A 25683-nucleotide genomic window follows, 5' to 3' on the forward strand; every position below is an offset into this window, starting at 1 on the left:
TGGATATAAAATGTTAGGAAATCAGCAATAGGGCTTGCAATTCGATTATGTTGGGAATAAACCTATCACTATTTAGCAGAGATCTATAGCACAGTTAAACCAAGAAAGTGTATACTAGAAATTTATTCAGTGTTTACATGAGAACTGTTATTGACCGACTGACATACATAAAAGTAAACAAACAATTCATAGAACCGTTGCTACACAAATACAAATTTGACAGGGTTCCGTCTACTGCCAGTACTGTGGCCCCTTAAAATAGGCGTAACCAGATTCTACAAATATCACATTAACATAATATTTCAATAGATTATTCAAAATTGACGAATACCTATTCAAAATAGGATGGGGATACGCGGCAGGCAACCCCGTTTCTCGTCGAGATTTTTAGTGCTATTCTCAAACTTGCAATGAAATACCATCGCTTACCATCAGGTGATCCGTCTGCTCATTTGCCTCCTGTATCATAAAAAAAGTAGTCAATTTGTTTTATTTGTAGTTTTGCACAGATAAAAACAAATTACGAATCTACTACTATTTGATGGTTGAATGCAAAACGTGTCACAATTTGACGTTTAAAAACAAAAGAAGGTTGCTTTACAGGGGGCCTACCTCGAAAACCGAAAATCGCAAATTACGGGGATCTTTCTCTTTTACTCTCACTAAGACATAATTAGAGTGACAGAGAAAAATGCCCGCATTGACGAACTTCGATTTTCGCGGTAGCCCAGGCCTAGGTGTGTAAGGCCGTATGAAATTCCTTTACATATCATCTTCACTCATCGCACCGTATACGTATACTCTATTTCCGGACCTAATTTTTAGTTAGTCATGTCTGGCCGTCACAAGCACAAGGCATGTATTCAAGTAATTTAATCCAAATTTAATTCCGATTCAATTCAAGTGTGCGTTCGAACCGTAGCTCGCTCTTCTTACTTACTAGGTTCTTTGCTATGAATGTGTGAATGTCCTATGCAATGTGTAGCTATGCTATAAGTGCATTTAACGTTATAATTAGGACCGTGCATGATTTTTTTGACAGATGACCATACAAAAGGCGTGCGTGGACCACACGGCTGCGCCAAAATATATAGTAAAATCATGAAAAGTAAGTTTTACGTTATTTTCAACAAAGGGTAAAACGGGACCCTATTAGTATTACTAAGACTCCGCTGTAGTCCGTCTGTCACCAGGCTGTATCTCATGAGCCGTGATAGTCAGACAGTTGAAATTTTCACAGATAATGTATTTATATTGCCGCTTTAACAGCAAATACTAAAAAAACCGGCCAAGTGCGAGTCGGACTCGCCCATGAAGGGTTCCGTACCATTTATGACGTAAGTATTTAAAAAAAACTACTTATTAGATCTCGTTCAAACCAATTTTCGGTGGAAGTTTGCATGGTAATATACATTATATTTTTTTTTTACTTTTATCATTCTCTTATTTTAGAAGTTACAGGGGACACACACACACACACACACACACACACATTTTACCACTTTGGAAGTGTCTCTCGCGCAAACTAGGTATTCAGTTTAGAAAAAAATTATATTAGAAACCTCAATATCCTTTTTGAAGACCTATCCATAGATACCCCACACGTATGGGTTTCATGAAAAATTTTTTTTTGAGTTTCAGTTCTAAGTATGGAGAACCCCCAAAATTTATTGTTTTTTTTTTTCTATTTTTGTGTGAAAATCTTAATGCGGTTCGCAGAATACATCTACTTACCTGTTTCAACAGTCTAGCTCTTATAGTTTCGGAAAAAAGTGGCTGTGACCTGTGACATACGGACGGACAGACAGACAGACAGACATGACGAATCGACGGGTTCCGTTTTTTGCTCCCTGGAGGGGGCTCCCATACAACAAACATGATTTTTTGTCGTTTTTGCGTAATGGTACGGAACCCTTAGTGCACGAGTCCGCACTTGGCCGGTTGCTTTTAAAAGTTACCTAGATGCGATAGCTACGACGTAGACGAAGTAAAATATGGTACCTATATTATTATTACCTATCGTTCGATAGGTGCTACGCGGCAGCCACGTGAGAAAAAAACCGTAAGTACCTACCAAATTTCGATGATAGCACGTTATTAAACCGTTTACGATTATAAATAAATGCAATTAGGTTTTATACTATCAAAGTTAATGCTAGAAATAAATAGGGAGAACAGACTCGAGTCTTTGGAAATCTCTTCTCATCGAGTGACAGAAAATTTTAATATGCAAAAGGTACATCACAAAAACGTATAATTTGGTACATACATGTCATCTTTATAACAAAATTACATGAAAATGAGTTCCATCTGTTTGGCCGCTACGATGCTCGACGCGTGCCAAGCTTAGGCACTTAAGTCTTAACACCATTTTGCGTCGGGTGTTAAAAAGCAGTAGCAGACTGCACTGTCTCAGACCCGAAATTCGCTTATCTTAACATGAACTTTAGTGTCATGTTCATGTATTAAGAGCATAATGGATCACTTCTGAACCATACAAACGTAATCCCCGTCTTCCTCCATGTATATTGACATATTTTTTATACAATTTAACCACACCTATGCCCCTTCGTTTGACTTTTTTTAATTTTTTGATTAATCTAAAAGTAAGAAGCGAAAAACATACCATACAAATTTTTAAACATCTTTACTCTTATAATAATTAACACCTAAATCGAAAAGAGCCAAACGAAGGTGCATAGGGATGTTTAATATACATCAAATTGTATAAACATATGTTCTATTCTATATTGTTAATATGCAGAGAGGAAAATGGGTACTACATTTGTATGGAGAAGTGGTCGTCCCCTTTCCCCTTAACATGAACAAAAAATAGTACATTTCGGTGCTAGTGCGGATTCCGCACGTGTATCGAACGACGTTTTTTAATACAGTTGCGAAAAAAATAATAAAAACAACAAGTACTGTTTATGCATGTTCTATAAGACATAAACATTTGTAAATATAAAATATTATACTATTATTACCAAAGTATCGTTATTTACGGTTATTTGTGTATCGTATATTTAAATTGTATGAAAACAATATCAAATGTTGCCTTTGGAAAATTAAAACATTCTTGCAGTAAAAAACGCCTCTGCTTTGACAGGTGTTTCGGCAGCTATTCCGTTCCATTCAGACAACTTATTAAGAACGGTTTTTCAATATTAAAAAATAAACGTTTTATAATGATGAAGAGGTAAGTAATAAAATATGAAATATGCTTATATTTATGATTTTTTCATGAACAGTAGGTGTTTATGTTGATTACGACTTTTAAAGGACACTAACATTAACACTCATCAATAAGTAGTCATGAATTGGAACAAGTGGAAAAGTAAAAAAAAAAGCACTAGTTCGCCAAATCCAACTTTCCGCACGCTAAACAGCTACGTAAAGTAGCACTTTTTGAGCAACTGTGTTAAAATAGTACATTACGATACAAGTGCGAAAAATAGGAAATTCGAAACGAGTGGCGATAAATTAAAACACGACCGAAGGGAGTGTTTTAAATCGACACGAGTTGCGAATTACCTATTCGCACATGTATCGTACAACGTTTTACAGTACATATGGCCCTTTAAATGTTCGACACAGTAACATAATATGCTACTTCTCGCACTAGTAGTGCTATAAAGTAGCCCCATATGTACTGTAATAGAAATTTACCCACACAATTGTATTGGACGGGTATATGAAACGGTTAACATTTTAGACTTGTGTAAGTTGCTGTGACCAGACTCCAGACGAGCTGAGAATGTACATCGATAACCACGACCTAGTAAGTATTCCGGGCGATTCTGCGACGCCATTTAAAACTGGGATATAGTGCCGGCGCCAGCTGAGTTGGCAAGGAGCTGCCCGCAAATTAATTAGGACCAAGGACGGCCCATGTACGATACATACACAGACGGAGTAATGTGTCTGGCACGTCTTACTATGTGAAGAGCTAAGAAACGCTGGTATCTAGAAAAGATTTAGTCCGCGGAGAACATATAGGTACCTAAAAGTAGATATCTGATGTCTATCAAAACAAAATAGTGCGAGAAAGCCAAATTATTTGTATATAAGTAAGGTGCATTGGGGTAACTTCGGAAGCAGGGTAATTTTGATAATGGAAAAAATATTCCCATATACCTAAATACGAGGGCTAATCCAAAAGTTGTTAGTTGCTCCGGCTCTACTCATGCGATTAAAATTTTATTTATACTATTGTGAGGGATTTTTCAGTGCTTATTAAAGTGGTATAAATACATTTTTAGAAAACGCTTATTTTGTGTTTTTATTTTATTTTTACTTCGATGCGTCGAAGCCTAACCATCAGTCATGAAAATCAGTAATTGAGACTCCATATGTGCTGTCATTTTATAGACAGTTATTGTAAAAAAAAAACAAAAGTTTTTTAGATGCTACTAATGATGAATCTCGGCTGTTCTTTTACGTATAAATCGTTTTGATTGAGTAAATATTATTATGGTTTAATAGGTGTCAACAATGAGTCCTTTCATTAAAAGTAAAAATTTCTGATGTTTAAAAAAATATACATATATGCATATAAGATTATTTATTGATTTATACATTGGAAATAGCAGAAGGAAGATAATAATTAGACCCGGGTAAATTTAAGTTCGATTTTCAAAGATTTCAATACGAAATTCATTTAATTGTGCCCAAAATTGCCGTTTTTTCTAAGCAATTCATAACTCCATACAAAACAGCTTTCCGTTAAAAATATATAATAAAAAAAACTATTTGCATTAATTAAAAAAAATTGATGGCCATAAGTAGCATTGAAATATCCCTCACAATAGTATAAATAATTTTTTTATCGCATGAGTAGAGCCGGAGCAACTAACAACTTTTGGATCAGCCCTCGTACATATATAAAACCAACATTTACGCTACTGTAATGTTCACTGATGCATTTTATCAAAACTGATTTAGGTACCTAAGAGCAAACTGAGAAACAGACACAACATTGACAGCAGTACACAATCATTTTATTTGGACTAAATAATAAGTACTTCTTATACAAAGGATTAGAATCGGACTCGACTACGAATCCATAACCTCTGCAAGCCACTCTCTTCCGAGTTCTGGTTACCTATTCGAAATAGGTGCGCTTGGAAGATACAGATATACATTATTATAATATAGCAGCTATATTTCAGATGGTATTTAGACATCTCATGTAAGAAAACTATATAATTAGAGACTACAAAAGTACGACATCTATCTCATATATATATATAAATGAATCGTCAAAATGTATGTGATCGCATAACTTCCGAAATAGTGGCCCGATTTGGCTAATTTTGGTATTGAAATATGTACCTATTAGTGAAAGTCCAGGGAAGGTTTAAACGCCGAGAAAAGATAGAAAAATTGCGAGGAGACCAGTAAAAAAAGATATTATTTTCCCATATAAATAAATAATAATGATTAGAATCATTATCAATGAATGGAAAATGAAAAAAAATTGTAGGTAAGTAGGGTACTTATTTGATGTCAGTAACATCTGTAAAAGAATGATTGGATAATCCGTGACGTACTAAAAGGAGACATTTGGGAGTGTACATTTATATATGTAATACGAATACGATAGGTGATACGAAGTTCACCGGGTCAGCTAGTATGTATATAAAGACAATCCACAATTTCAAACACTTGTCCCCAATTTCAAAATGATGAAATATATTCTTACGAGGTTTGAAAGTATTTTCCATTATTTTATTGAGAGTCTTTCCTGAATCGGAACTAATAGAAAACGATTTCAAAGCGCATTTGGAGGAACCCAAGCTTGTAATGAGGTTTTCGCTCACTCGCTCGCATTTCAATGGAGAAACCTAATTATAGTGGCTGTAAATTCCTGGCGTTTATAATTACTAGGGCAAGAGCGACAATTAAGCCCTGACTTCTGATAAAAGGGTTGAGGCGCGAACAAGAGGGATTGTGAGGATGAAAATCAGAGATCCTACCATTTACTCAAATTAACACCGCAAGTTTTGGACATTTATCCGAAATGAAGTTATCTTAATTTTAACACTGCGGATAGATGGATAATATGTAAACATTACAAATAAAGCATTATGATTATGATTACATCATCATAAATAACATCTTGGGTCAATATTTAAAGTTTTGCACTCGACAAAGTCGTAGGATTTGAAATTTGTAATACGTTGTGCGCTAATAACGGAATTAACCGACATGACATAAAGGGTAAAATTGTTATAGGTATTTGACCATACGCTAAGGGGTGGGTATGGACCAAATTTTTACTATGGGGCCAAATCCGAAATCGCGAAAAAAAATCTGCCGTCTCATACATTTTGGTGAGTCACATGTCAATGTTTTATATGGAACAGCTGATTTTATTACCCGGTTTCGGGGTTGGCCCTATAGTAAAAGTTGTTCAGTATGACCCACATACGCGGTCTTTGGGGGTCGCGAACGGGGCAACTGCCCGGGGCCTAGCGCTTGCGAGGCTTCGCGCAACAGGTTGAGTAGTTGATTAACGTGAAACATGAGTAGAATCAAAGTCGATGCAGAAGTTATCTAAGACGAACACTTAAATGTCTGTAAAAATCTAAGAAGTTTTAATTTTAAAAAGATCGGCCATTATCTATAAAAACGGTCACCCATCCATGTACATACTAACCCCGCCCGACGTTGCTTAACATCGGTGATTGGATGAGAACCTCGAGATAGGAAAGAAATATTTATTTTATTCTATTTTTAGTATTTGTTGTTATAGCGGCAACAGAAATACATAATCTGTAGAAATTTCAACTGGCTAACATACATCAGCATGCAGTTCATGAGATACAGCCTAGTGACAGACGGACGGACGGACAGCGGAGTCTCAGTAATATAGTTAGGGTCCCGTTTGACCTTTGGTTACGGAACCCGTAATTTTCAACGAAGTTAAAATTTTGTTTTGTTGTGCCGCCGTATGCAAATTGGTATATCTGATATGAAAGTGGCATGCGGACCTGGGTACGTCATTAAACTACGTCCAAAAGAGAGGTATGGGCATTGTGAATGTCATCTCGATTTGTAGGGCACAGCCAGCGGATGTCATTCCAGATCTAGAGCAGAGCCCAACTGGGGAAGTACCTATCCACCTACAGAAAACCGCAGCCAAATAACACTAGAACCTACTCATAGTGTTGTGTTCCTGCCGGTGAGTAAGGTTGCCAGAGAGCTCAACGAGGGGGGGGCGGGTTTAGGGTAGGCAACGCGCATGTAACTCCTCTGGAGTTGCAGGCGTACATAGGCTACGGAGACTGCTTACCATCAGGCCGGCCGTATGCTTGTTTGCCACCGACGTAGTGCGAGGCCCTAGACAGAGCTACAGGCGTTGAATTTGGAAAAGACAATGGTTAATTCGTTAATTGTTTAGTAATGAACGCTCCTCGATCGGACGGTTGGGCCTTCGGCCGTTTGTCCGATTTCAAACCCTGATCTCTTTGTAGCTCGACCTTTAGCCTCACACGGAAGTCCTTCGGTCCTTCGTGGAGCTCGGCCTTAGGCCTTGCGTTTTCAAACATTTGCCATTGGGTTTTGTCTGTAACTCGGCCTTTGGCCACGCCCAAATGCACAGCAGAAAAGTTATAGGTTTCACTGAAACACTAAGCAGAGCTTTGCTTACGGTCTTCCTTATAATTGTCCATTGGTTCAATTCCCACTTGGAATGCAGCTTGGCTTCAGACTCACAGGAAAATCTACACATTCGGGACTGCCGACCCTAACTTTGCGGAGCTTAGCCGTCGGCTTCGCTCACTCTGCGAGTTCGATTCCAAGCTCAGTCTTCGGCTTCGCACGGGAAGCCATCGAGATTTGATGCCCCGGATCTTCTGTCCTAGGTGGAAGCCGAGCGGCTTTCTGCCTCGCTTCTCGCTTTATAACACATAGGTGGGTACTTAGTTCACGACCGAGCTCCTTTCTCTTGAAGGATCCATTGGAGTATCTACAAGGCGTTTCCCTGATACGACCTACCAATTTTTGTAGTTAGTACTAAAAACAGGGGCGTCGCAAAGATTTTCCGCCCGGACCCTGCAGAGGCTAAGGTCGCCCCTGCCCACATAATCACCCCTCAGCGTATGGTCAAACATAAAAATTTCAGCCTGTATATTGGAACGGGTCTACCATTAAATTTTGCAATATACGGAGCTAAAGCTACGGGGCTAGAACACAGCGTAGCGCTACGAGTGAGCCTACAGAATGAGTACATACAGTTTTCGACGTACATAAGTTTAACCAGCTAATTCCAATTGATTGTAACTGAGTACAGTCACCTGTAATAATATGTCACACAAAGAAGGCCGCAAAAACATGTACAACTGTACGTATAGCGATCTGCAAAATCCCATTCATAAAGCTGGTATGCACTTTTGGAGCTGAGTGTACCCATGTGACTTGCTCTCATTACCGCTGTACCGAAAGATTAGTTTAAAAACTTGTACATAAAGCGGTTTTTGTAGCCCAAGAGTTAGCAGAATCTGAAAGTTCGAAAATTTTCGGAGTCAGATCGAGAACCTTGCGTTGCAGTGAACCTATGAAGTACTACATAAAGTTTTTTATGTAATGGTTTTTATAGCCTACTATACAACCCCGTAGTGTTGAAACCAACGTGAGCTACTTCCGCTACTCCTAAATAGCCGAAGTAGCTCACGGGGTTTTCAAAAACGTACACGCTCTTAGCGACAAAGATCACATGAACACTTCGCCCGGGTTATCTTCTGCTGCTGACTGTACGTCCTACAATGTTATACATTACCGAATGTGTCTCCAGTGTACACGTGACGACATCTGGCGGATGGCGGGTAGGTTATTCAACACAGCTCTGAGCTCAGCTCCGCCCGCGACGTAAGGTAAAGACAACTTGAACGGCTTTCCAGTTTGTTTAACATTCACTAGATGGCATTAACATCAAGATTGAAAGCTAATCATATCTTCTGGTCAGCCGATCCTAAAAACAAAGTTATCTTTCATGAGTATTTGCTGACCATACAAGGAAATTACAGGTGTAATAAGTTTTTTTCACCATTTTCATTTAGAGTTTTTCTCCACGTGTTTAATAAACAAATCTTAGAAATAAGTATTTTGAAACAGGAATCCACATAGGCGGTTATGTTATCCCACTGCCGCCGCATGTCGTTGCGAAATGACGAATTCGCGTGCGGTTTGCTCCGTATCATCGTCCGAAGCTGTTTATGAACAAACATCCGTACCAGGCGCGGATACAAGATTTGGCTTAGGGGGGGGGCCATTTTGAGAAAATCATATATTTTTGCACAGAAAATAAGGTAAAAATATGTTACTCAATTTAGTAATGTGAGAGCCAGGGTTTTAGGGGGGGGCCATAGGGGCAATGGCCCCCCCGTTGTATCCGCGCCTGATCCGTACGGTACTATGGAGCTCGGTGGAGCATACGCTGCGGCACGCACCGCATCTCAGTCCGAAAACTCGAATCGTCGTACGATTCGCACGGAGCGGCGGAGCCAATGTGTTATACCATATGGTTTTTGCATACACATCGAGATTCTACACAAAGTTAAAAATCGCAGCACCGAACGTCGCTCCGAAGTGCGAAGCAGTGTGTATCCCACCATACATAATTACTTCTAATTTGTGATTGACAGATGATTTCATTCATTTGATTTTCTACCTTAACCTAGGTAAAATAAAACAGGCGATATTTAAATCGACCGGCTAAAATAAATCCATGGCAAAGTAGCAACGAAGCAGCCAGAGGGTGTATAAAAAGGAAAAATAAAATTAAAAATGTATATGTATTTTATATTTACTATCTCTAAAATCTACATAAGATTCAATTGTTTAAGTTACTTGGACAGCCTGTTTGTCATCTTTGGCTTGCCTAAAGGCCTGTAGGAATTGCTTCCTGATTTCAAACGCGATGACCGCCGCCGCCATGCCGGTGTTCAGACTGTCGACGCCTCTTTGTAGAGGAATATTGAGTCGCAAACCATTCTGGGTCGCTGCTAACCTGTGAAACAAAAAAATGGTCAACATTTGACACAAGAGATAGTTCACCTATACTAAACCTGCACGCCAAGCGCTACAGAGTAAGTTCTGCTACTTCAGTGATGACCAAAGACCATCAGTGAACAGACAGTGAAGACCAAAAGCAAAATATAAGATAAAATAAGATAATCTTTATTGATACAATACAGGTACATTGCAGATACAAATTAAATAAGGATGTATCAGTATACATCCTTACTTCTATGGTGACACATGTGTTACGTTACGATATTTGCTGACTCTTCTTACATTGTCACTGCTAACTTGTAGACTGAGTATATGGGCTCAGTAGTAAAAGATCTATTATTTTATGTAATTCTGTTACCGCTATATTTTTTTGAATATAAAAAAGGTATTGAAATGTTGAGTAATTTCTTATGACTGAATGCAAACATTTTCAGCAATAATAATAGGTCAACTAAAACATTTTGACTACATGGTTTCATGGGTTTTATGAGACTGACTATCACACTGTTTACTTTTTCTGTGCATGTGTGCCATTTTGGAATCATAAAGATGCAAGTATGTTCCATCACAAATAATTAGTTATTTTCTACATTAATTTACCTGTAGCTATCCTCACTTATTCCCTCAGTCTCTCCACCAATTATTAAAGTCACATGACCTAAGGAAGTATAATCTACTCCGTAATAAGGCAAAACTGGAAGTGCGCCTTGCACAGTTCCCTTGTTAGGTAAATCAACATCCAAATCAAACTTGGCGTTGCTGTCAGCGATGACTACTGAAGTGTATTTTGGAAGCTGTTTAGGCAAGTCTTCCCAGTCTAGTGATGTGTACATTGGTAGTCGAAAGTGGGCACCAGCACCACTTCTCACAACTTTGTGGTCCCACACATCAACACATCCTGAAACAAAAAAGTATTTTTTTATTACAAGCTGTTTGCATTTGCAATTATGAGGTGTATATGATTTATTAATTTATAATTTCAATATAAAATATGTTAAGACAGGTCAGGTATTTTAAGTTGAAAATGCTTTAACATATTTAATATGTCTGTGTCTCACGGAAGTTTTGTTATTATCATTTAAATTTTTTACATCCCTTAATTGGAATTGCAACTTTAAAGGTGCATCCAGAAGAGATATTCTCACCTGTTACCAATAAGTCTTAATATAATCTTTTTCTGAAGTCACAAGAAATCAACAATATGGTTTTTCCAGAAGTGGTGATTACAAAAACCGGGCAATTAAAAAAAAAACTATTTTAATAAATAGTCATTACAAAAAGCAGCCATTTGCAGAAATGGTTGTTTTGCAAAGTGAGTGATGCTAGGATTGGGTAATATTAAATAGGGACTCTATGTACAGGACATTTTGTGAAGTGGATGTTTTGCAAAGTGGGTATTTTGAGTAGTGGACATTACTAAAAGTGGTCATTTTCATTTGTATTACCTTTAATGCTCGATTAATTATACATTTAAGATTTAGTTGTAAATGTTATAATTTGAAAATATGTATTATTAGTTCTTTTAATCCTATTATCTAAATATTTAATTTAATCCTGACTTGTAAAACAACCAATTTTATTAATAAATAAATCAATCAATCAATCAAAGTTGTTACCACTGGTAATCCCTGGATTGTTTTACCACTGGGAAGAACTGACAAAATCATCTCAATAGTTTGTTCAATTAATGGTGTTTTTTTTTAAATCTTTATTAAATAAAGGGGTTTTATCATGTTTGATGATGTCACCCCCATTGTTACAAATCAAAATCACAATTTTACCTTAATTCCTAAATTGGCAAGTTTGTACAAATCTTTAGCTGTTTTAGACAAAGGGTGTGCTAAAATATCGTTACATGTACCCACATTGAATATATTTATTTTATGTTTACTTATAAAAGCTTGCCTGTCAGCTTCATTTCGGATAATTTCCATCATAATGTGAGTAGCATCTTCTCTTGTCCCACATTCCGTACAGTTTTGTGAATGACTCTTGCGCATCAAAAAAGCAAAGCAGTTAAGTGGAAATGTAATGGTGTTCAAGATACTAACCTAACTAATAGTAAAAAAAAACTAACCTTTTGTCAACAATACTTTTTCGCAGCCACACCCCACAGCTACTCTTAGTATGGCACCCAAGTTGCCAGGCTCTCTAACTTGGTCACATATGATCTGCATTGGTAAGGGCTTGGACAATATTTTAACAGTTTGTGGTGTAGGTGTTTCAAAAATTCCTGAAATTATAACAATTCATATTACAATAAGGTTTTTAAGAGAAATTAATACATAACTGCCTAAATAAGACAGTATTGTCATTAATTAATTCAAATACACAAGGTAACCAGTATTTTTGGCGCGTTTGGTCCGGGTGAAAATCGGAGTGGGCGGTAGGTTTCTATTTGTTTATTGCTTTTTGTTATATAGATACTAGGTAGGTTGTTGACGAAAGGTAACTAAATAATGTGTGTTCAAAATAAAGTAACACACCAAAAAGGTCTGGACTGTACTGACATAGGATAAAGTACATAATGTCTGAATATAGTCAAGATTAATATAAGGGACAACTATCCATAAGGTAAGAGAGTCCACAAGTTCTTGTATTACTTCTAACTTTAGGGCCAATTACATCCACACTTGCTATGACCCAATGTTAGGAACCGTGAAACGGACATAACTCTTGCTCGGGCCCATTGTCGGGCATGACATCAGGCGATAGCGAGTGTGGATGCAATTGGGCCTTTTTTAATTTTTACATATTCTCCACTTACAGAAGGTAGGTAGGGCAGTAAGAGCAAATGTCTTCCTTTCTGTCTGAATCAAAAACAGGAGTTCTTACACACAACATATACCAGTCTTCCCCATATTGACCTTCGACAAGAATCAAATATACAAACCAAATATTCCAGGAGGAGTCTCCACATTAGACCACATTGATATCTCCTTATAAGAAGTCTTGAATAATTTCACACCAATCTTTGGTAAGAATGGTCTCAAATGGTGTAAATCTTCTGTGTTACTAAAGATAATGTACTTAAGAGGACACTTAGCCTCAAGACCATCAACTATTAATCGCCAACCTTCTACCAAGATTTGATTGCTGCGCATTTTGTCCTTTTTTGATTTTAATTTCACAAGAAGAGAACTGAAAAAGTATAATGAAAATAAATATTTTCTCGAATATTGACAATAGTTGTAATACTTAATCCACTAGCCATTCAAAAACATATAAAATTACTTTACATTAAATTTGAAATCTTATTTCAGATAAATAAAAATTGCATTTGTCATGTTGTTTTGGTTTGTACGTTTGTAGGCAGCTAAATGCCCTTGAACTTACCTTAACCATCCATCATTATCGTTCAATTTTTCATACATAATTTCATTGTTATCATCAAACACTTTTGCCTGGCTTAGATAAAACTTCCTCTTCTTCATAAGTTCATCTCGTTTTTGCTTTATTTCTTTTGATTTCTCGTGAGTTAGTTTGTGCGATGTTTCGTTTTGAGAACTTTTTGTTGCCGCAGTCTTATCTTTTTTGGTTTCTTTTACTTTATTAAACTTTTCAGGATCTAAGGAAATTATTTTTTCCTTTTTTAAGCTTACTTCTGAATTTGGCTCGTAAGGCAAGATTACTTTAGCTGGATTTCTGTGAGCCCATCGGCTATAAGACCTTGCTGTATCGAGAACTGGATGCCGGGCAACTAGCTGAACAGCGATACGATGTAGATTTGTTAAAGACATCGTTCCCTCGTTATACGATTAATCCAATATTTTTTTGTATTTGAACATTCGCGAATCTTAATGCTTATGAGTTCAGTAAATAAACTAATTGATTATAATAATTACAGGTGTAACATATACATACAATAATTAATGTACAAAGTGCAGCTACCGAAGCTTTAGGTTATATTAATTCAAGTATTCGAGTATGTCGAGTATATGATTTGACATATGTCACATGTGCCAAACTTCAATTCACTTAAACACAGTTAACACGACCAACAGATCAATGCCCAATTAGACTACTTCTTTGATTATTTAAAAGTTATTTATTTTTTATCAAAATCTGACAGAATTTTGGAATAGTGGTATATAAAGCTTAGCCTACTCAGTAATTTTCACGTTATTTTATTTTATATAGTTGGTCAAACCAATTTGTCAGTAAATAAGCACAAAAAAAACTATACTCATCCTTTTTTTTGGGTGCTAGTACTGGTGTAAAACAAAGATAGTATGATTCTCTCTGTCTATGTTTGACATGAGATCGTCCTTTGACAAACTATATTAATGACACAATACCTTCACTACAGACAACTTAACAATATTTTTTTTTTAGTATTACGTGGTCTTATGACATTTGTTGACGTTGCGATGGAAAATTTTGTCAATATGCAACACTAACCTTATCGTCGGCTCAGCTGAATGTTTTAATATATTATCGTGAGGTTGTGAATGCGTAGTTATTTTGTGTTTATTTTTAACCCAACACAAATTTTTAGACAAAATGGCAACAGGTGTACAACCTCGTGACGAGGAAATCCAATTTACCCGGTCTGATCTTGAAAATATTCAAGACGCCATGAACAATAAGAAATTTCGAGAAATGCTAGCGGAGTACGCTGAAGAAGTACGTGACCCGGCGAATCAAGCACTTTACCAGAAGGAGATGACCCAGCTAGAGAAAGAGCGTGGTTATGACGTAACCTTTATCAATCCGAAGGGCGGGTATGTTATCAAAACAAGCGTCGCTGGCGACCGGAAAGCGTTCGTTAATATTTGTAGCAACGACAATGTCGGCAAACCGTCCTGCAGCGTTCAAGAGGTTGATAACCAGAGAGGTATGAATTGGCAAATACCATACACTATAATCCCTCCCAGAGAAGATTATGATCACAAAAAACAGAGATGTGTCATTTACGATGTAGTTTTCCACCCTGACACATTGCGCATGGCAGAAGTTAACAAAAGGTTCCGTGAATTAGTCAACAAGACTGCATTGGATGGCTTGATGAAAACATACAATATTCACCTAGACAACAACAATTTACGTTTTCCTAAGTCTTCATATAAGGGGATGACTACTCCAGCTATTATTCGGAAAGAGGATCCAGATTTCAAGGGTATTCCCTTAGACGATGAAGAGGGAGGAGAACCTTTATCTCCTGAAGTATTGGAGAAGTTATATCCACAACGCACTTTCCCAGCAGCATCTAAATCAGAAGAGATTAAAAGTGTCAGTAAGTCTAAACCTAAAGCTAAATCTAAAAAAGAATTTACTCATGAAACTATCAATGGATACACTATACCCAAGTACATTATTAAACAACAGAAGAATGTTGACATGCAAGATTTCACTTATGACAAAAACAGTAAACAGTACACTGCTATACCCAGTCAAATAGTGGTTGAAATCAATCTTCCTCTACTATCCTCTACTAAAGAATGTATTTTAGATGTTAAGGAAAAGTCACTTAGTTTGTCTTGTGAAAAGCCAGCTAAGTACAGACTTGCTATAACTCTTCCATATGCAGTTAATGATGAGAATGGAAGTGCTAAGTTTGATAAAACAAAGCACATGCTTATCGTCACATTACCGGTAATCAGAGAAAATATAAAGAAAGATAGTAGTAAAGCAGACAGTGGAGTAGAAAGTGAAGAAAATTCAAGTTCTCAAAGTGATGACGATCAGAGAGATAACTTAGTAGAAGAATTGTCATCTACTGTTGCAGAGACTGCTATTAGCCCTCCTACTCAACAAATAGAACATGAATCATCTGCAGAAGCATTCTTAGGCCCTTCCTACAGATACATTTTACCATCATACACACATAATGTACTTGATGATATTGTTGCATTTACTTTCCATGTTAAAAACACTGAGCCAGACTCTGTTAGAGTGAAGAGTGAAGACAATAAGGTTTACATCAAATTTACTACAGTAGGGTCAGGATTTGTACCAGTTAATTATGCAGCACTTATAGTATTTGATGAGGGAATTAGATTTGAGAGTGCTACTGGAGAACCATGGGATAACAATGTTATTCTACAATTAGAAGTGTCTGGCAACCTGCCTGAAAAATTCCAAATCGGTTTAAGTGATGCTTCTCTAACTAGTGAGTACTTTGACATGTCCCAAGTGAAAAAGTGTTCCAGTGACCAATCAGCTTTAAGTCAGAAACTGCCTCAAGATGAGATTTCTTTACCTGTTGTTGAAGTAACCAATTTGGGCTCCGAGACGAACATAGTAGTGTCCTCAAATATTGATAATGAGGACAGTGATGACATTGAATCTCCCACATCTCCTAAAGAGAAAGAAATTGTGTGGGTGGACTCGGGAATGAATGACATTGGAGCCAAGAGTATACTGAGGAAACCTATGCACATTATGAGAAGCTTTTCAGAGTCTAGTGTGGGAGATGTTGCTTCTTCAATGGATTATGTTAGCTCTGACTGTATTCCTGAAGAATCCAGCTTAAAAAAGACTGTTAGGTTCAATGATGTCATTGCAAAACAATTTTATAGGTAAAAATAATGAATTGAAATATCTACTTAACATAAATTAGGGTCATTCCATTAACAATTCTAATTGATGTATGTTTGTTACAGATATAATTCATCTATTGAAGGGCAGAAGAAAAAGAATCAAAGGAAAAAGAGTAAAAAACGTACTCAAGACAGGCGCAAGAGTGAAAGTGAGGCAGAAGATGATTTCAACAACTCAACTCAGGTATCTTCAGTTATATTTATTTTCTATGCCAACTATTAGCCATAACTGCAGTAGATATAGATATAGTGCAGGGACGCCTGGGCAGAAACAGGCAGGCTGTCAATCACTCGATCCATTCATACAGCCCAATTCCCTGGAGTTGGAGCTGCAGGTTACTGACCCAGCGTCATTTCAACACTATTCTCCTCAAATCTTCTCGTTTTCCTGCAGAACAGAAGGGCATCTTTAAGTTGGACATTTTTAGTTCACTCTCTTTTAGTGTATCATAATCATAATAACTATAATCATAATCAATTTATTAATAATAAAAATTACAGATCACAGTAATTGCCTATATCTATAGGAAAATATAAAACAGAATTAACACATAAGATCATGGATGATAGCTGTACTAATACATGCAGAGTACTGTGTGTTATATTATTTACATATTTGATTTTGAAAGATCACGGCCATAGAATTCTTTATAGTCGTAGAAAGCCTGCTCGATTAGCCAACTGTTCAGTTTTGTTTTGAAGATTGTGTTGCTCTGTGTGTTAACCCATAACGTGCACGAGTTCGGCTGACTTGGCCAGCTTGTGCGACACGGCTGGGAGTCTTCACCCAACTCAATTGAAACATACCGCATAATCTCTATTGCATGTATTATATCAGTGCTCCATGCATAATACATTTTGCAAGTAACTGTAAGCTGGTCTCCTTACCACAGTGTGGACTCAACACAGACTCATGGAAAACAATATTTTTATTTACTCATAATAAATGAGCTTTTTTAAATATTTAAACAAGTGTTAGCAAGCCATATCTAGCACATAAAATTTAATTTGCACTTCAGTCTTGGGAGCATAATTCCATTCATTGCAGATGTAAATGTCTTGTTTATATGTAAGCCAATGCCACCTACAAGAAAAAAAGAGTACCAAGTTACTAATGAATACTTTAACAGAAAAACCTTCCTCTTTTTGACCCAATTTCAATGCATAGATAAGATAGTATATCATAGCAGACTTAAAATATTCAATAACAAAGTTATATAATAACAAAATGTCATAATCAAAATAGCATGACTATAGCCAATTCCATCCTCTTATTTAATTTGCTATTATCATATTCATATTAAATTTTGCAGATCCCAAAATCGAAACCGAAGTCAGCTCTAAAACAGCGGCGTGACAGCGGTCTAGCAGACACTTCTGATGTTGAAAGTGAATGCAGAGGCACTCCAACTGACAGAGACGTCCCCAGCGAACGGAAAGATGATGGCATTGACACCGACGCGTCGGAGGGGAGCACCCCTTCATCTGTATTTGACATTTACAACAATAACAACTCGAGGAAATCGGAACCCGTTATATGGAAATCTAAAGATGAAGAGAACAAGTCAAAATCAGAGAAAGCAAAAGCGTCTGAACCCAAAACCTGTGATATTAAACATAACACTAATCTCTATGATCCAGATAAACTGAACAAAGGCCAGTACCAAGAAGTAATGTTCAAAAACGATCTCATATTTGATTTGGACATGTGAGTGCTGTCATTTCTATGTATCTCTTAGGGATTCACACACTGAATGCTATACAAATGTCTGATGTCCCAGTTTCATTTTATTAATTTAGTCTTCATAGTATTTTAGATATTAATTTGGAATTAGTCCCAGTTTTAATTTAGTTCCTATCTTATTGCGTGTAGCTGTTTTAATTGTTTTTTGAGTTTGCTAAGTTTATGGCAATGGTTCACAATAACATCCGAATATGGTCAATTACAAAAACTTTGAATAGAAAAATATAAGCTATAAAGTTTCGTATATTATAATGATTATGTAATGTATTCTAAATATAGTACAAAATGTTACAGTTTGTACGTGTATTAAGCATTTATAAGGCAGAAGGAATATATTTCCCACCTGATTTTGGACTTTATTTTAAAGTGATAGGTTTCAGTTTTGCATAATTCCTGTCACCCTTATTGCCTTATAAAGGGTTAATAAATAAATATTCAAAACTAATTGTAAAAGGCAATAATTAACTTTACAACATTACTATTTTTGTTGCATTTGTATGATAGTGGCATACTAGAAACCTACAGGAACCACTTATGAGTTAGAATGGGATGGATTAATGTGGCCTTGATAGATGTTTGTTGTTTGCCACTTTCATGCAAACACAGCATTAAATAAAATGACATCTAGTGATCTAGCTTTATGAAAATATTTTCGGATAATTTTCATTGTGCTCATATAGACAATATTTAAATATTGGGTAGTTGAAATGCATTTAAATGGTACAAAATAGAGTTACTGGTATTATTGGCTAAGATTTAATTGAAATAACAATGTCCTGTAGCTTAAGTTTTAGATATAACGCACAGTGATGGTAGAATGAATAGGAGTGAATGCAAAGCAGGCAAATATAGCACTAAACCGCTTTTTTGGCAGTTGTATAGATTGTCTTGTGCATAAATATATTAGCTACTCAAGACTATTATGATATATTATAACAAGTTGACATTATCAGCAAGAAGATTAAAATTGAAGTAACAGTTTGTGTATACATAGTTAGTGTCATCCACTATGACGCGCAGATTTGTCAAATCTAACATTTAATTAGTTAATAACATGACAATATGAGTCAAGGCACGCGTCGTTGTAAATGATACGATCTATAATGGTTCTAGTAAAAAATTAACTTGTTTTAATAACTGCCCAGTGTTCCAACTGTTGCATTGTTAATAAATTTTTAACAGAGATTAGCTACTAAACACAAAAAATAGCAATATGTATAAATATGGAAAATTTTGTTGCCTCTGAGCAAAGGAATGCATCTTAATTATTATTAGTAAAGTCTGCAGAGACTTCAGACCCCCCACTGCCTAAATGTGTATAATATCCAAGATATTCCTGCAGCTGACTCTACTTGTTTCTGGACTATTTTATGATGACAGTAATCTGGAACTTGGTTACACATTTTGGTTTTCATCTTGACTTTATCACAAAGTAGCTTATAATTACAATAATAATGTAACATCGACACCCAGTTAGATAAAAAAAGTTACTTACAAAACAATGCGTTGCTAGATTTTGTACGCTTAACAATATTAACCAGTATAATTTTATTTTCTTAGTGCAAGTTGTACTGTATACTGCTGTGCGGCGCTTAGCTATGTGCAGAAAATTTGAAAATAATTATACACAATATATACACTCTTTATTGCACAACCTCAAAATAACTATCGCAAAGAGGCACGCATAATTCATAAAGACAGAGATAACAATAGGCGGTCTTTTCGCTACATAGCGATCTCTTCCGGACAACCTATGTCAAAAAAAAGTTATTAATGTAATTTTACTCATTGGGCAACGCACTTTCGATATCAGTTTGAAGTTTTCTAATATCTGTTATATTTACGGAATAATCGCCTAGCTACACTTAACGATTACACTCTGTATTAGCCTGTTGTTACACAATAGGGTGTACAGTAGAACAAGTTTTCGAACTACTTGGTGTGGTTGGTTGTCCCTCTTAAAATCTTGGTTTTAATTTATTTCAATTAATCAAGCATGCATTTGTAATTATTAAGTTTATCATTATGCGCCAGCTATTAAAACCAAGTTGGTAGGACGTGTTTTAACTTTTTTTTTTAAACTGATTTAAGTACTAGGCTTAGTATGAGTGCGCCGCGACAGTATCTCACGCGCTAGATACCCTACCAAATATCAAATATCAAACATTTATTCAGCAAATAGGCCACAGGGGCACTTTTACATGTCCATTTTTACAAACAATAAATAAATAAAAAAAAAACAATTACAAATATCGATTCTATGAAATAATAAATACTTTATTAGAGATGTATACTGTCTCTAAATGTCAAATTACACAAAAAAAAACTATGATAAAAAAATAAAACCATAAAATACTAAAATTCTTTAGAGATGTATAAGTCTCTAAGTGTCAGAGATAAAATATAAAAAATATATTAAATTATCCTTAGAGATGTAGAGGGTCGCCAAGGCTTGAATTCTTATATAAATAATTAAAAGACAAAAAAATTAAAACAGACAAGAACCGAATGAAGTGTCTCACGTTAATGTCACTCAATGTCACCCGTCTTTATTGGTATTATGTACCTATAACTCTGTATCTTTAGGTATTTAAATAAAAGTAAATACAATTACCCTCAAATGGCTCCTTAAGCCAGTTGAGGGTAAATGAAAGCAGTACATGATTAAATAATCTAGGTTAAATTCCGGTCGTTCAGTCACTGATTCAGGCGGTTTTGTATTTGGTTGGTTAACCAATAAATGTTATAACTACCCGAAAATCAAAAAAAATTGTTTACTTTTATTTAAATACCTAAAGATACGGAGTTATAACTAGCGACCCGCCCGGCTTACACAAAACCTTAACAAATTATACACCTAAACCTTCCTCAAGAGAAACATTGAAAGTCGAAAACCGCATGAAAATCCGTTCAGTAGTTTTCGAGTTTATCGCGAACATACAGACAGACAGATGCGGTGGGGGACTTTGTTTTATAAGATAAGCTAGAACTGTCGCGCCGCAGCCGCTCTCAAGCTAAGCCTACTGTATTCTGGTTGAAGGATAGAATTAACAAAAATATACATACAGTTAATCGACCCAGTTACTAGATACGTGGATATGCTAGGCGCGGCTGTGTAGAAATGTTTTGTGCCTTTTCTGTCACTGGCCACGCAAGTTACAGACCAGCTGTTGTCATAAACTGGCACATTTCAGTGAATGTGTAAATGTGTATCGATAGAAATGAAATGATCATGAAGTTATTGTTTTCTGTAGTTTATTAATCGCTATGGATTGATTTTTATGATTAGGTACTTAGGTATATTAATTATGATGTAATTTGGAATAAAATGTCACCAAAATAATATCAATCTTTAATTTTATAAAAAGTACTACCTATTCTCTAGCTAGCCGCCCAGTATCACAGGAGATGTGCGACAGTATCTCGCCCGCGAGATAGATTACCCGTCTTCTTCTGACTGTATTAGTCAGAGCGGGACGGGTAGTCTATCTCTCTTAAAAAATATATATATTTTATTTTTTTGTATTGCAATATGTCCTATAATTGATGTGGTATAATTGCCTTTACTATATGCACAATATATGTGACGCACGTTAAAATCGGCTCGCTAGAAAAAAATGGCCCGTGACAGACGCACGAGTGATCCTATAACGGTTCCCTTTTTTCCTTTTGAGGTACGGAACCCTAAAAATTGAAGAAAGATCTTTTTTTTTACCAAAATCTATAACATTTTGGGGGCTGATATTTTACATACTTGCTACTAATATAAAGCCACATCATCAAAAAAAATTACAAGCCTAAACTCGCTGGGGGCAGATTCACTTAGCTTATCCTGGCATGGCCTTTATGTAGTCGGTCACTACCACAATTCTGACGAATTCAACAACACCTCATATGTCAAAAACCGTCCAGCCGTTTGGGCTGTAGGGCGTGCCAAGGAAATTGACTTACCTACATACATACGCTCGAGAAACATTACTCCCCTTCTGACGCAGTCGGGTAAAAAGCCCTCTCGTTCCATGCTAATTTGAGTCTATATTTTGGGAAATCAAAACTGCATTTGTCTTGGCAAGTTTTGATTTCTGGGCAGCCAGAAATAAACGAACCGAATTCCAAATACGGAATATTACGCGAAGCTCTGCGTAGGGGGCGCCACTACCACAATCTTAGGGTCTACTGCGAAACAAGAAAATCGTAATTTCGTTATCTAACCTCTCTATCACTCTTGCGAATTCGAGAGATAAAAGAGGCAAATAACTAAATTTCCATTTTAGCGTTTCCCGGTTTCCCTTTGTATACAAACCGCCTTGATGCTTCAATGTCATATTTTATTATCTGTGACAACTTGTCAAAAACAGTTATACCCAAAGAGCATAATATAATCACTACGTTATACCCTAATTAAATTTCATGAAATCTACCACTGTGTTGCCAGTAAAATGAAACGGTCCATAAATAGTAAATATATTATTGGCGAAAGAATGCACGTAAATAAATAATTTACTACTAATTTGAAATACAACATTTAAATGCTAAGTTCAAATAATTAGAATATAATAAAAAAAGCAGTCCCATAAATTAATATAGAATTTAAACTATTTTGAGGTAGAAATGTTCGTTTTGAAATGGCAATACTTCAGGTCTAAACAACATTAATGGTTTTCCGTTTTAATATAATAACATAATCGTCGTAAGATGTGTATTATTAGTCCCTTTATTTATTTTTGGTCTTAGGCTAGGTCATTTATAATATGAATATAAAAGTAAAATATAAAAACACTTAAAAAACGATACAAAATATATATAAACACATTATAAAAAACCTAACCTAGGGTGCCTATTCGGCATCTGTACCTCTAGTGTAACTTCCATTCGATAGCGTAACGTAACTTTCGCGTTTAGGTTAAGTCTAATTTTGTATGGGATTTTGAACAGCGCGCCAAGCGGGACGTTTTGGAAACTCAAAGAGCGAGTGTAAATTATAAGTACGTTCACTCAAATTGTCGCTCACGTTTACGTTTCGTATCGTATTTATAAGGGATCGCAAACGGTTTTATTTTTTAAACCGTTTTTGTACAATTACTCGGGAACGAAAAGGTTTTCGTTTCCGCTTGCGGTTACCGGTTAAAGAACTATTCTAATGAGGTACCAGTTTATGGCAAATTAGTTTTATTTTGTGTTTGTGGAAAGAAATTAACCGGTTAAATTGAATATATCTACAAGATACAACGGCAAATATTGCTATCTTTTTAACATACATGCAAACGAGTTTAACCGAGAGTCTCCGAAAGTCGAGAGTAACAAATATTAGGTATATCGTTCCGGCGAACCATAAAAGCTCGTTTCCTCTTATTTTTGGAAAAAAAGCAGACACAGGCAGATGTTACAAAAAAGAGGATACTTATTGGTTTTTAAATTATAAGTGCAACCTACATCCTGAGACAATTCCCACTAAGATTTATGAACATATTTAAGTGGCATTGTCCTCGGATTGAGGTAAAATAGGTACTAAACTAATATTAGTACGAGTACACTGACGATAATCTCTTCTTAACGATTCAATTCAATTCAATTCAATAAGCCTTCATTTAACAATCTTATTAACTAGTTTACAAAATATAATAAACATCTTATTTCCTAGTTTCACTTATCATTAGTTTAAAAACTATTATTATATATCAATGCTCAGTTTCAGACATCGGAGTCGAGATTGTCTTGCTTTCCAGCATAGGCCTCCCCCAAGTTTCTCCAAAGTTCCCGATCATGGGCCTTCCTCCGCCAAGTGGCACCAGCAAGAGCTTTGAAGTCGTCTTCCCATCTTCGTAGAGGTCTATGATTTTTTCTGCCACCTTCTTAACGATAAGGAGAGAGAACTAAGTTTTTTAGTTCATGTTGAATCAATAAACCGGTCACAAATGATAAAACTTAGATATGTCATGTTTAAATATACCTACTTATAAATTTCTGAAAAGATTGGACATAAATAATAAAATATTTTTATTTAACGTTAATTTTATTATGGTCTATTTAAAAAACTAATAAACGTGTTTTGCACATTATACCGAAGCGAAATGATGAAAAAAATGTAGGCATGTAAATTTGTTAAATATGGTATTGAGTGAGCTCAAACTTTTAGTAGCTGATTGTTGATTTCATCTGTGCTAGATATATGACTTATACGGTCCAGACAATATCGAGCAGAAGTAAACTTATACATTCAAGAAATTCATTAAATTAAATTTATAAGTGACATTTATTTATTCTAATTTTATAAGTGCCGTTCAAGTATTTAACTAATCAATCTGCATAATAGAATTACTGTTTCATTTTCTATTTTATAATGATATCATTGATTTTTCCTATCTACTACTCGTTGTGGAGCCATCATCAGCAGTAAGCAGTAGTATCATAATCATGTTAAAATGTTTACAAGCCCTCGCATTAAAAATGGTAGAAATACAACACAAATTAATATTGACCTAACTGATAAAGTATTAAGGGTGATATTCAAATGAACATCGAATCAAAACATCACCAAAGACGATGAAGATAAAACCTCTTTAAGAACGTTGATTATGAAGAAAAAAATGTCACAATTGGGTGAGATACGATTATTCCAAAGTAACCAGACTCGGATGACATTTAGTTTGACACTTGTCATGTAAAAAGTTAATCGAGCAAACTACTGACGATACGTTTTACGTTAATATGCGAGTGTATTGCGAAACGTGACACTTGACAATTCTGAAAGTTAGCTCACTACTTTCATAGTTAAATTCTTTTCGCATGTTGGCAGACCTGGGTGGTAATCATCAAATTACGAAGTACAGTGCATGTGGGATCTTCCGGTGTATAAAGACCGCTACTTTATTTGTTCAAGCTATAGGTACGAGGCCAATGAGTAAAAGAGAAGCTTTAGAGTGTCGAACAAGCAATAAACTTTACATTAGCGTGGATGCCATGCCAGTATGTACAGCAAAACCCTTAATAATGGTCATATAGCTCAGTACCTACTAATATTACCCGATGCCTACCTGAAGTCCGATATTTTTTCAACAGTTTCAGCACGCATCAAAAACTGAACTGGGGGCCTACCCAAGATGACAATCGTTTGTGCTGACGTAGCTATGTATCTCTATCTCACTAATATGGAAGAGAAAGAGAACGGAAAGCGTTTCGTCTCTCGGCTAAGATGTAATCCCATCATCTTAGATCGCTCGTTGCATATCTACTTCCAGTGCAAAGCAAGCATGAAGAGCGTAACATATCATAATGAGCTTCGAGAAGCGGCAGCACAGAGGCAAGTAAAGTATTCTACAGGATACATCTTGCCGAGTTGTTTTTGAGTGCACATAATTTTTGTACACATAGATAAACTAT

The 25683-nt window shown here is 35.9% G+C and overlaps 2 protein-coding genes and 1 long non-coding RNA gene across 3 annotated transcripts in view; 1 reads left to right on the forward strand and 2 right to left on the reverse strand.

The window, feature by feature from the left end:
- Positions 1-108: 108 nt before the first annotated feature.
- Positions 109-25683, reverse strand: part of LOC133521288 (uncharacterized) — a 132405-nt gene continuing 106830 nt past the window's right edge. The window contains exon 2 of the long non-coding RNA XR_009799884.1: positions 109-7119. This is a non-coding gene — a long non-coding RNA (uncharacterized LOC133521288). The remainder of the gene's footprint in view (positions 7120-25683) is intronic.
- Positions 9784-13905, reverse strand: LOC133521287 (rRNA methyltransferase 3, mitochondrial). The gene is made up of 5 exons (XM_061856162.1): positions 13354-13905; positions 12911-13158; positions 12095-12250; positions 10618-10915; positions 9784-10012 (listed from the first exon to the last, which is right to left on the reverse strand). Exons 1-5 carry the CDS (start codon positions 13755-13757, stop codon positions 9844-9846), a joined length of 1275 nt encoding a protein of 424 aa, XP_061712146.1. The 5' UTR covers positions 13758-13905; the 3' UTR covers positions 9784-9843.
- LOC133521286 (protein kintoun) lies at positions 14385-21646 on the forward strand. Its single transcript, XM_061856161.1, has 3 exons — positions 14385-16538; positions 16623-16743; positions 17873-21646. The coding sequence occupies exons 1-3, from the start codon at positions 14521-14523 to the stop codon at positions 18269-18271; spliced, it is 2538 nt and encodes an 845-aa protein (XP_061712145.1). The 5' UTR covers positions 14385-14520; the 3' UTR covers positions 18272-21646.

The sequence above is a fragment of the Cydia pomonella genome, chromosome 9 (genome assembly GCF_033807575.1).
Source record: "Cydia pomonella isolate Wapato2018A chromosome 9, ilCydPomo1, whole genome shotgun sequence".
In the NCBI taxonomy this organism is placed as follows: Eukaryota; Metazoa; Arthropoda; class Insecta; order Lepidoptera; family Tortricidae; genus Cydia; species Cydia pomonella.

Coding starts and splice junctions, on each gene's coding strand:
- LOC133521287 (XM_061856162.1), bottom strand. CDS start 13,757: ATGTCTTTAACAAATCTACATCGTATCGCTGTTCAGCTAGTTGCCCGG. Junction 13,159..13,353: donor GATAATGATGGATGGTTAAG/GTAAGTTCAAGG, acceptor ATACTTTTTCAG/TTCTCTTCTTGTGAAATTAA. Junction 10,013..10,617: donor ATAAGTGAGGATAGCTACAG/GTAAATTAATGT, acceptor TTTGTTTCACAG/GTTAGCAGCGACCCAGAATG.
- LOC133521286 (XM_061856161.1), top strand. CDS start 14,521: ATGGCAACAGGTGTACAACCTCGTGACGAGGAAATCCAATTTACCCGG. Junction 16,539..16,622: donor ATTGCAAAACAATTTTATAG/GTAAAAATAATG, acceptor TGTTTGTTACAG/ATATAATTCATCTATTGAAG. Junction 16,744..17,872: donor ATTTCAACAACTCAACTCAG/GTATCTTCAGTT, acceptor TAAATTTTGCAG/ATCCCAAAATCGAAACCGAA.